A 12,984-nucleotide genomic window follows, 5' to 3' on the forward strand; every position below is an offset into this window, starting at 1 on the left:
GTATAATTGCTTTACAATGGTGTGGTAGTTTCTGCCTTATAACAAAGTAAATCAACTATACATACACATATGTCCCTATATCTCCTCTCTCTTGCGTCTCCCTTCCAACCTCCCTATCCGACCCCTCTAGGTGGTCACAAAGCACTGAGTTAATCTCCCTGTGCTATAGGGCTGCTTCCGACTACCTATCTGTTTTACATTTTGTAGTGTAGATAAGTCCATGCCACTATCTGACTTCATCCCAGCTTATCCTTCCCGTTCCCCGAGTCCTCAATTCCATTCTCTATGCCTGCGTCTTTATTCCTGTCCAACACCTAGGTTCTTCAGAATATTCTTTTTTAGTTTATTTTTTAGATTCCGTATATATGTGTTAGCACATGGTATTTATTTTTCTCTTTCTGACTTACTTCATTCTGTATGACAGACTCTAGGTCAATCCACCTCATTACAAATAACTCAATTTCATTTCTTTTTAAGGCTGAGTAGTATTCCATTGTATATATGAGCCACGTCATCTTTATCCGTTCATCTGTCAATGGACATTTAGGTTGCTTTCATGTCCTGGCTATTGTAAATAGAGCTGCAATGAACATTGTGGTACATAACTCCTTTGATTTATGGCTTTCTCAGGGTACATGCCCAGTAGTGGGATTGCTGGATCTTATGGTAGTTCTATTTTTAGTTTTTTAAGGAACCTCCATACTGTTCTCCATTGTGGCTGTATCAATTTACATTCCCACCAACAGTGCAAGAGGGTTCCCAGTTCTCCACAGCCTCTCCAGCATTTATTGTTTGTAGATTTTTTGATGATGGCCATTCTGACCGGTGTGAGATGATACCTCATTGTAGTTTTGATTTGCATTTATCTAATGATTAGTGATGTTGAGCATCTTTTCACGTGTTTGTTGGCAATCTGTATGTCTTCTTTGGAGAAATGTTTCTTTAGATCTTTTGTCCATTTTTGGATTGGGTTGTTTGTTTTCTTGATATTGAGCTGCATGTGTTGTTTGTAAAGTTTGGAGATTAATCCCTGGTCAGTTGCTTCATTGCAAATATTTTCTCCCATTCTGAGGGTTGTCTTTTCATCTTGTTTATGGTTTCCTTTGCTGTGCAAAAGCTTTGAAGTTTAATTAGGTCTCATTTTTTTTATTCTTGTTTTTATTCGCATTTCTCTAGGAGGTGGGTCAAAAAGCATCTTGCTGTGATTTATGTCATAGAGTGTCCTGCCTATGTTTTCCTCTAAGAGTTTGATAGAGTCTGGCCTTACATTTAGGTCTTTAATCCATTTTGAGTTCATTTTTTATATGGTGTTAGGGAGTTTTCTAAATTCATTCTTTTACATGTAGCCGTCCAATTTTCCCAGCACCACTTATTGAACAGACTGTCTTTTCTCCATTGTATATTCTTGCCTCCTTGATCAAAAATAAGGTGACCATATGTGCGTGGGTTTACCTCTGTGCTTTCTATCCTGTTCCATTGATCTATATTTCTGTTTTTGTGCCAGTACCATACTGTCTTGATTACTGTAGCTTTGTAGTATAGTCTGAAGTCAGGGACCCTGATTCCTCCAGCTTCGTTTTTCTTTCTCAAGATTGCTTTGGCAATTCGGGGTCTTTTGTGTTTCCATACAAATTGTGAAATGTTTTGTTCTAGTTCTGTGAAAAATGCCATTGGTAATTTGATAGGTACTGCACTGAATTTGTAGATTGCTTTGGGTTGTATAGTCATTTTCATAATGTTGATTCTTCCAATTCAAAAACATGGTATATCTCTCCATCTGTTTGTATCATATTTAATTTCTCTCATCACTGTTTTATATTTTTCTTCATACAGGTCTTTTGTCTCCTTAGGTAGGTTTACTTCTAGGTATTTTATTCTTTTTGTTGCAATGGTAAATGGGAGTGTTTGTTTCCTTAATTTCTCTTTCAGATCTTTCATCATTAGTGTATAGGAATGCAAGAGATTTCTGTGCATTAATTTTGTATCCTGCAACTTTACCAAATTCATTGATTAGCTCTAGCAGTTTTCTGGTAACATCTTTAGGATTCTCTATGTATAGTATCATGCCCTCTGCAAACAGTAACAGCTTTACTTCTTGTTTTCTGATTAAGATTCCTTTTATTTCTTTTTCTTCTCTGATTGTTGTGTCTAAAACTTCCAAAACTATGTTGAATAATAGTGGTGAGAGAACGACGTTGGCTGTGGGTTCTCTTATAAGGCCTTTATTATGTTGAGGTAATTTCCCTCTATGACTACTTTCTGGAGAGTTTTTATCTTAAATGGGTGTTGAATTTTTTTGAAAGTTTTTTCTGCATCTATTGACATGATCATATGTTTTTTCTCCTTCAATTTGTTAATATGGTTTATCACATTGATTGATTTGCGTATATTGAAGATTCCTTGCATTCCTGAGATAAACCTCACTTGATCATGGTCTATGATACTTTTAATGTGCTATTGGATTCTGTTTGCTAGTATTTTGTTGAGGATTTTGCATCTATGTTCATCAGTGATATTGACCTGTAGTTTTCTTTCTTTGTGGCATCTTTGTCTGGTGTTGGTATCAGGTTGATTGTGGCCTCATAGAATGCATTTGGGAGTGTTCCTCCCTCTGTTATATTTGGAAGAGTTTGAGAAGGAAAGGTGTTAACCCTTCTCTAAATGTTTGATAGAATTCGCCTGTGAAGCCATCTGGTCCTGGGCTTTTGTTTGTTGGAAGATTTTTAATCACAGTCTCAATTTCGGTGCTTGTGATTCATCTGTTTATATTTTCTATTTCTTCCTGGTTCAGTCTCGGAAGGTTGTTCTTTTCTAAGAATTTGTCCATTTCTTCCAGGTTGTCCATTTTATTGCCATAAGGTTGCTTGTAGTAATCTCTCATGATCCTTTGTATTTCTGCAGTGTCAGTTGTTTCTTCTCCTTTTCATTTCTAATTCTATTGATTTGAGTCTTCTCCCTTTTTTTCTTGATGAGTCTGGCTAATGGTTTATCAATTTTGTTTATCTTCTCAAAGAACCAGCTTTTAGTTTTATTGATCTTTGCTATTGTTTCCTTCATTTCTAATCTGATTTTTATGACTTCTTTCCTTCTGCTTACTTTGGGGTATTTTTGTTCTTCTTTCCCTAATTGCTTTTGGTGTAAAGTAAGGTTGTTTATTTGAGATGTTTCTTGTTTCTTGAGGTAGGATTGTATTGCTGCAAACTTTCCTCTTAGAAGTGCTTTTGCTGCATCCCATAAGTTTGGGTCATCGTGTTTTCATTGTCATTTGTTTCTACATATTTTTTGATTTCCTCTTTGATTTATTCAGTGATCTCTTGGTTATTTAGTAGTGTATTGTTTAGCCTCCATGTCTTTGTATTTTTTACAGATTTTTTTCCAGGAATTGATATCTAGTCTCATAGTATTGTAGTCGGAAAAGATCCTTGATAAAATTTCAATTTTTTAAAAATACCAAGGATTGATTTGTGACCCAAGATATGATGTATCCTGGAGAATGTTCCATGAGCACTTGAGAAGAATGTGTATTCTGTTGTTTTTGAATGGAAAGTCCTATAAATATCAATTAAGTCCATCTTGTTTAATGTATCATTTAAAGCTTGTGTTTCCTTATTTATTTTCATTTTGGATGATCTGTCCATTGGTGAAAGTGGGGTGTTAATGTCCCCTACTATGATTGTGTTACTGTCAATTTCCCTTTTCATGGGTGTTAGCATTTGCCTTATGTATTGAGGTGCACCTATGTTGGGTTCATAAATATTTACAATTGCTATATCTTCTTCTTGGATTGGTCCTTTGATCATTATGTATTGTCCTTCTTTGTCTCTTGTAATAGTCTTTATTTTAAAGTCTATTTTGTCTGACATGAGAATTGCCCCTCTAGCTTTCTTTTGATTTCCCTTTTCATGGAATATCTTTTTCCTTCCCTTCACTTTCAGTCTGTATGTTTCCCTAGGTCTGAAGTGGTTCTCTTGTAGACAGCATATATAGGGATCTTGTTTTTGTATCCATTCAGCCAGTCTATGTTTTTTGGTTGGAGCATTTAATCCATTTACACTTACATTTATTTATCAATATCCATGTTCCTATTACCAGTTTCTTAATTGTTTTGGGTTTGTTTTTGTAGGTCTTTTCCATCTCTTGTGTTTCCTGCCTAGAGAAGTTCCTTTAGCATTTGTTGTAAAGCTGGTTTGATGGTGCTGAATTCTCTTAGATTTTGCTTGTCTGTAAAGGTTTTAATTTCTCCATCGAATCTGAATGAGATCCTTGCTGGGTAGAGTAATCTTGGTTTTAGGTTCTTCCCTTTCATCACTTTCAGTATGTCCTGCCACTCCCTTCTGGCTTGCAGAGTTTCTGCTGAAAGATCAGCTGTTAACCTTATGGGGATTCCCTTGTATGTTATTTGTTGTTTTTCCCTTGCTGCTTTTGATATATTTTCTGTGTATTTAATTTTTGATAGTTTGATTAATATGTGTCTTGGTTTGTTTCTCCTTGGATTTATCCTGTATGCGACTCTCTGTGCTTCCTGGACTTGATTATAGTTTTCAACTATAATCCCTTCAAATATTTTCTCAGCCCGTTTCTTCTTCTCTTCCTCTTCTGGGACCCCTATAATTCGAATGTTGGTGTGTTCAATGTTGTCTCAGCTGTCTTGAGACTGTCCTCAATTATTGTCGTTCTTTTTTCTTTATTCTGCTCTGTGATAGTTATTTCCACTGTTTTATCTTCCAGGGCCCTTATTCGTTCTTCTGCCTCAGTTATTCTGCTATTGATTCCTTCTAGAGAATTTTAAATTTCATTTATTTTGTTGTTCATCATTGTTTGTTTGTTCTTTAGTTCTTCTAGGTCCTTGTTAAAGGTTTCTTGTATTTTCTCCTTTCTATTTCCAAGATTTTGTATCATCTTCACTATCATTACTCTGAATTATTTTTCAAGTAGACTGCCTATTTCCTCTTCATTTGTTTAGTCTGTTGAGATTTTACATTGCTCTTTCATCTGCTGTTTGTTTTTCTGTCTTCTGATTTTGCTTAAATTACTGTGTTTGTGGTGTCCTTTTCGCAGGCTGCACATTTGTAGTTCTCATTGTTTTTGGTGTCTGCCCCCAGTGAGTCAGTTTGTTTCAGTGGCTTGTGTAAGATTCCTGGTGGAGAGGATGGTCCCTAAATATTGTTTCTTATAGCATATTCCACCACTTTCTCTCTCTCCCTACTTGCACCTTAGTGTTCCAATTTACTACTGTTTTATTGGCAAACATCCTACACATGTTAAATGGCTCTATTTATGTGCCCTGTAATATAAGTTGATTTTATTTTTTCAACAAAATTTTCAGCACATGCTGTCCAACTGTTCCTCTAACGACTGCCACAAGGACCCAATAAATCCCCTTATACACTTGAATCCCTTCCTGGGGAGAAGTATTGTGAGTGGAGTAACTCTGGTAGACTAAGCAGTTTTACTAAAGAGTCTAAGTCCTTTGAAAAAGACCATGTGAGGCAGCCAGTGTTGGAACTTTGTGTAGTCTCAATATTTAAATTGAATAGAGAGTATATTACAAGATTTGCCATATTATTAAGAGACAGTGCAAGGATTTTTTTTGTTTTGCTTTACTCTTCAACCTAGTAGATTAGGGATTCTAAAAAAACTGGATTAATTGAAGAAAAAATTCAGAAACTCCATTTAATGTACACATCTGAGTAAATTATTAATATTAAGAGTATAGACACTTTAAGAGAGCACTAACCATTTTCCTACAGCTGCAAAGATATTTCCTGAAACAATCAAGCACTCTCTTTATTTGCAAGAAGTATGATGTATTAGTGGAGAGTGAAAAAGTCAACAGGTTTACAAGAGTTTTACAAAATATAGATCATGTGTACCTACAACTTGAAACATTTAGGAATTCAGTGAAAGCATGGATTCCAATGGCTATACATAATAGTTAGAACTCAGCAGATGTCAATGCACATAAGTGCTGGTGATCAGAAGCCAGTTACCAACTTATCATGACTCTTTATAAGCTCCTAGGTTTGAGATGATCACCAGGAGAGACAGGAGTAGAAAAGGAATCCTATAATTATTTTATTTCCATTTATAATGCCTGAAATACTTGGAATATTTTAAAATGTTGCTTTTTGTCATCAGTTGGAATTGGGGCTAAAAATAGAAATAAAGGTGAGTAAATGAAAATACAAGGGAAATAACATTTTTTTCACACCATTGTAAGTGGTCTGATAATTCATAATGATGATAATGATAAGAAAGACACTATTAAACAACTCTTTATTTACTAGTAATAGTTTGAACATTATAGTTTTTCTCAATATATGAATTTTTCCTTTTTGTTAATCTAGTTTCTTTCACTGCATTAAGAGTAGGTCAGGAAGATGTGGTAAGAAGGAGTGGTTATGATGAATGTAAAAGTTCCTGCCAAACAAGAAATGTAGAGATTGAAAGAAAAGTGAAGTCCCGTTTAAAGAGTGGAAGTGGAGGCCAAGTTTTTAGACCTGAATATTTTGTTTTACCATCACAGGGGTGTATGTTAGACTCCACTGAAAATTTTCTGAGGAATTTCAGAACTGCACATCATTTGTCAGGGCGGAGCCTCAGACAACCTTAAGACCAGTGCCCAAGTGGGGCAGCAAAAGCAATGTAAGAATAGTGGTAATTAAAGCAGTATGTTACAGTTCCTCTTGTTTCTTCCTTTTCCAAGTATGGTAATCCAAGTATTTGAAGGTTCTTGAGTGCCTATGTAGGAAAGGCAGAAGTAACTAAAAAATAGGAATTTAACAGGAATAAGATTTTCAGAGCAAGATTAAGTTAGTTGAAGGAAAAAATGTTTTGCATTTTTAGTCAGAATATGTAAATTACAAGCCCATTCTTTTTTTCAAACTAATAGTTATAATTTTTGAGTGACTTCCAGACTTTTAAATATTATTTCTTTTCATGTCTTCTGTTAGTAATGTTATTTCCAAAATATTTTTGATTGTCCCACTCACAGTGGTCACATGAACTTCCTACTGCTTGTCATCTATGTTGACTTTGATCTGTGGGAAGATATTAGGGGTGTTGCTATCCATCAGAGGATTTAAGATTCAATGTGGAGTGCAGGGCTTCTAGAATGGCAGAGTGAAGACCTCTGTATATCTGCTCCTTCATACAAGCAATGAAGTACTGACAAAGATTGTCAAAACAAATTTTTTCAGAACTCTGAAATTAATCAGATGCATGAAACCACATGAGGCATATTTATTCAAGAAAATTAGCAGGGTTTGTAGCTTTTTATTTTGACCTATTTTAATCCTCCTGTCTCCAATTCTGTAATAGTCTTTAGGAGCTAGCAGCTCTGCAGCTCCTAAAAAGGCAGACTGGTTAAGAGATCCTCAAAAAACCCACTCCCAAAGCACTGCCACACTGTGATTTGTCTGGCAACTCCCTTAAAAAACCACATTCATTGTGCATTGTTGTTATTTGACCCTGGAAAGGAGGGGAAAGGTTATTCCTAGATTTGCCACAGTCACTAAAATGTTCAATTTTAAACAAAAGTTATGAGACATGCAAAGAAACAACAAAGTGTGTCTCATATGTAGGGAAAGAAACAGCCAAGAGCAAACAATGTCCTGAGAGGATTACAATGTTAGACTTAGTAAGACAAAGATTTTAAATCTACTATTATGATAGGTTCAAAGAAATAAAGGAAACAGTGTCTAATGAATTAAAGTAGAGCACGAAAACACACAGCATGCCCATCAGCAAAAGTTGGGGGACTTAATGGTTCAGGCATTTAACAAAATTTCCAAACAATTATTAGATGACTACTAAGTGAAATAAACAGAGATTTAGGTAGCTGCACACAGGGAATACAGACTTTGTAGAATTAAATGAAAGTATGACAATAATGTCTTACCACATAGATAATATCAATAAAAAGAAACTGCATAAAATGGTCCAAATAGAGATTATGGAGTTTAAAAGTACAATAACTGAAATAAAAACTTCACTAGAGGTTCAACAACAGATTTGATCTGGCAGAAGAAAAGTTTGGCAAACTTGAAGAAGATATATCAATTAAGATTATCCAGTCAGGGAAGAGAAAGAATAAGAATGAAATACATGAACAGAGCTTCAGAGACCTATGGGACACCACCAAGTATACCAGAATCAACACAATGGGAATCCCAGAAGGAGAGAAGAGAGAAAAGGGACAGAGAATATTTGAAGAAAGAATAGCCAAAACTTCCCAATTTGATGAAAAACATTAGTCTACTCATCCATACAGGTAAAAACGACTATTATATTCATCTAATGACATGGCTTTTAAAATCATGCCACACATTTCTGGATCTTCTCTATTCCTTTTCATTTATGCTTGGTAACTGGTCAGTTTTATCCAGCTAATAATACATTGCTACGAACAACTAACATTGAGCAAACAAAACCCAATAACTTTCTAGCTTTTTCCAACTATTTTCTGTGAAGCAGCCAGTTTCTTAGGCACTTGGTCTACCTTCCAAATTACTTCAGGCAACTGATATTTCAAATGTTTTGCCACTAAAAATGTACGTCCATTTTAAAATCTGTGATATTATTTCCTTGTCAGCCCCTGTTTGGTTGCTAAATCAATGACATTTTTTTAGGATTTGGTTATAATACCATGCCATTTCTGAATACTAATTCTTTATTATTACATCTGAAGTACACACTTTTAAATGATATTAAGTGGGGAGCTAGTTTTCTCAAAAGTATTTCTTAAATTATCTACTAAATTAGTGTTTTCCAACTTTTTTTTTTTTGCTACAACACACAATACTAAAAAAAAAAAAACCCAATTTATAATGTGATCAGTAAACATGCACACATAAACACATGCATAACAGATGAGCCAATAGAATATCACACCTAAACTGGGACTGTTTCTGGCAAACCTACATATATGTGAGTACTCTGAATTCCCTTACTACTGCTAAACTGATTTTTCACAATAGATTTTTTAAAAATACTGAGCATTTAGCAATGGCATGGTAGCTGGGTTAGTCCCTTGAAAACTTAGAATCAACATGAATTTTTTTTCTTGATTATGGTATTATATTTATTAAATAGTGAATTTAATGATTAAAAGTAAATAAATGTCATCCATCATAGGAAAACTATGTTTTATTTAAAATTACATATGCATCTTTTCACTTAAAATTTATATTCTCAAATGTTAAATTACATATTCATTTGCTCTAACTTTAATAGTACCTAAAAATCAAGAATAAAATAAGACATCAATCATTTTGTTGTCTAAAAGAGGTCTTTATTATTATAATGACTAATAATGAGAGGTATAATATTAAAATTGAAGCACTGAGTTTTACATAAAAGGAAGGTAAAGGCACTATGTAATATCCTAAAGTTTAAAGTTTCATGGAGGTACCTCTTTATCTTGGAAGGAGAACAAATTATAAAGACTACTAAGACAAAAGAGAACATCATCACTTATCCTTAGCAACGCTGAAAAAAAAGGAAATACAAATTTGGAAGCTCAAAAATTGAGGATTTTTTGGTTTGTTTGTTTCTTTGTATTTATGCGGTAGTCTCAGTTTGCAATCTTCTTTTTAAGGCCCATTCACAGGACGCCATCTGAACACAACGCTGTGTGGAAGATGCTGAGAACAATTCCAGATTTAACCTCTCATCTAATTGATGAGCATCTGAAAATACTTAGTAAGAATGTCATTTCTGAAACCTGGGTAAAAGGAAGCACAGGTAACAGACTAATCTGGAGGGAAATTTGGCAAGACAAAACGTGTATCACTATTTTGAGTTCTCTATCATTATAATATTCATAATTTCACTTGACATGTTAAAATGTACTGTTTGGATGTATTTCATTTGTAAAGTTATAAGTAGTGAAATGAATAACATTTCACATTTTAGTGTTTATGTTTTAAAGATATACAGTGGTGTTTCTCCACTTTGAGCATGCATCAGAATCCCCCAGAGGACACACTGAAATGTGTTGCTGTATTCAACCCCTAAGGTTTCTGGTTCAGTAGGTTTGGGATGGAGCTTAATTTGCATTTCCAATAACATTCCAGAGGATGCTTCTAGTCTGCACACCACACTTTGAAAACCACTCATTGATATACACATTTAATAACAATCTAGCTTTGGTTTTCACGGTTAAGACAGCAAGTGGTCAAAGTGATTATTTGACTGATCCAGATACTGAGAAAAAAACTCTTCAGACAGATTTTAGTTTAGTTTCCCAATTTTAATTTCTAGTCCCTTTACTAAGGATATATTGGATGCATTAATAGAAGTATTCTGTATTTTAATTTTTTGGGGGGTGGCATACAAATAAACAACACACAGAGTCACACACAAACATAAACCAACAGACTTCAACATCATTTTTTTGCATTTATTGAGTGCCTATTAGAAAAAAGGAACTAAATTTATTTAATACATCTTTGGGTGAGGAACATTCCTTATTTATTCCACACAGTATCAAATAAAAGTAGATATTATTATTATTATTCTCTGCAGATGAGGACCCTAGGGCACAAAATGTCATGCGGAGTGTTCCTGATTAGAACTGAACTTCAAACACACTTTAGCCTTAATGCTAAATTATTCTCCATTCACTATGCCACTGTTTTTATAAAGTGGTTCATCAGGATCATGGCATTTAAAATCAAACTGGAATTTTGGAGAACATGTGTCTATTGAAAATACTTACATTTTTCAGGTTTTCCCCTACAGTCCTCTCTCATAATTAGTTTCATTTAATCCAACATCAAGCAGTGAAAATTAAATCATAGGAGTTTTGCAGAGGATAAATGATTCTGAAAGGGAAGAAAGAACAAACATTCAACAGTGTTTTGCCATTAGCTTGAGGATAGTAATTAAAAAATTAATTTGTTCTATCATAAATCTCTGAAATTATACTTCTTATGGTAAAAAATATGTAAGCAACCTAAGTATCCTTTAATAGAAGACAGAATATATTGTGATACATTTATTCTCTATAATTCTAGTCAGGGGTTAAAAAGAATGACGTAGATTTATATACATTGATGTAGAAACTTATTAAGGACAATAAATAAAGACAGAACAATTGCAGAATTATATAAATAATATGATAACATAAAACCTGAAATTATATGTGCATGTATACACATATAAAAATACACAGTAAAAACTACATAGAAGTAGATCCAGAAGGATACTCCAAAAATACATATTTAAAAAATTGTTACCTTCATTCAGGGGAGAGGAATTGAGGAACAGTGAAGGGGAACAGTTAACTTTTTCTTCTACATATATTTGTGTTGAATTTTCCACAATGAATGAATATTTATGTGTTAGTGTTTGTAAGTAGTTATTTATTTTTTTCAGAAAGCTTTAAAAACTAAAATTAAAAGAAAATGTATTCTCAAGGTATCTTAAAAACATGTGTGATTAACTATTAAAATATGAACTTTCAACCCTTGACAAATACCAACTTTAATTTGATCATTTATACTAAATAAGGCTTTGCAATTCATATTTCAATAGTGCATATTTTCAAACACATTAAAAAATTTTGAAATTCTCTGTTTACCCCTACCTGTGCTGCAACCCTTCTCTTGAGTTTTAAGACATCTAATTCTGACAGCTCAGATCTGTTTCACTATCAAAGCAGTCAATTCATTAAATATCTGACCTTTGCAAATCTCTTGTTCATCCAACTTAAAGAACAAGTCCAACCAGGTGTCTTTCTTTTTCCCTTTTCTTTATTCATGTGTGCATTTCCCTCCCTCTGCTGTTATTTAAAGTATTCCCCGTAGTAACTCCTCATCACCATGCTGCTGACTTTCAATCTGCTGCTGAGGCTTTGGTTTCTTTCCTGCAATTCCACACAGCTGTTTGCACCTTCTGGTCTCTTTTCTGGCCATAAGTTCTTTGGAGCTTCATTATTTAAGGCAGCATCTTAAATTTACCATTTCTCAGCCTCTCGTGCATTGTTTTCTTAAACAATAAAATATTAACAAGGATAACAATTTTTTGATTTCAAATACTGAATAACACACCTACATATTTTTAGTTTAAGTGAAAATGGTACTAAAACATGATTACTATAAGATCACTGTATATAAAGCTTACTTATATCACTATAATAAAATACTTTATACAGTGTATATTACATATGGTAAACTCTATATGCCATATAGATGTATAGATACAGATATAGCTTACTTAATTCAAATTATCTCAAGAGTTTTCCATTGGCTCTCATTTTATGGCCTGAGCAGAGGGTATTTTTATGATTGATAACATAAAACTCAGAAATCTAAAAGAATCAGGAATTAGAACCAGGAATTAGATGCCAGATAAAAAATTTGTTAATATCTGCCTTTATATTAACCTTGAAATATTTCTATGAAATGACTGATATAGGGGTTTTTGTCTTTTAATATATATATGTCATGTTTACTGTTTTCTTTACTTGAAGTCCACTGAGTCTTGCAGTGTTATTTCTCTCCTATTTCTTTCATTTTATCATTTTACTCTTACTTTTTTATGAGGTTACATCTCAAAAACACTATAACTCCTCATTTAAAAAAAATACTATATTTATTTTTAATGCTGAAAAATATTTTTTGATTACTAAAACTTTAACATTTCTTAACCTGCATAGACTTTATTTTCTGTCATGGTTTAAATTTCATAAACATATAAAAATACAGCAGCTAAATCTCATGAAAAATTTAGTGGGCATCTTTTCCATCTATAAATTAACCATAGTCCAAACAACATGCTTTTACAATAGAAGTAATAAAATATTTAGTCCTACTGTAAAGACCATGGCTCCCTTAAAGGCAAACATGGCCTTGAAGAGTGTATATTGATTCTAAAGTGTGGATAAACTTTCACTGCACTAAGGTGTTCCCTACGGTTCATGAAGATTCATCCTTGAAAGCTGGATTAACTTTCTCAAAACTTCACAATCATCTCTTGGAT

At 33.6% G+C, this 12,984-nt stretch overlaps 1 protein-coding gene across 1 annotated transcript in view; it reads left to right on the forward strand.

Moving 5' to 3' along the window:
* The window catches only part of CNBD1 (cyclic nucleotide binding domain containing 1), a 402,273-nt gene that overhangs the window by 269,810 nt on the left and 119,479 nt on the right, over positions 1-12,984 (forward strand). Inside the window, 1 exon segment of the mRNA XM_061171726.1 lies at positions 9,599-9,744. Coding sequence (XP_061027709.1) covers positions 9,599-9,744 — 146 coding nt within the window.

This window comes from Eubalaena glacialis, chromosome 17 (genome assembly GCF_028564815.1).
Source record: "Eubalaena glacialis isolate mEubGla1 chromosome 17, mEubGla1.1.hap2.+ XY, whole genome shotgun sequence".
Taxonomy (NCBI): domain Eukaryota; kingdom Metazoa; phylum Chordata; class Mammalia; order Artiodactyla; family Balaenidae; genus Eubalaena; species Eubalaena glacialis.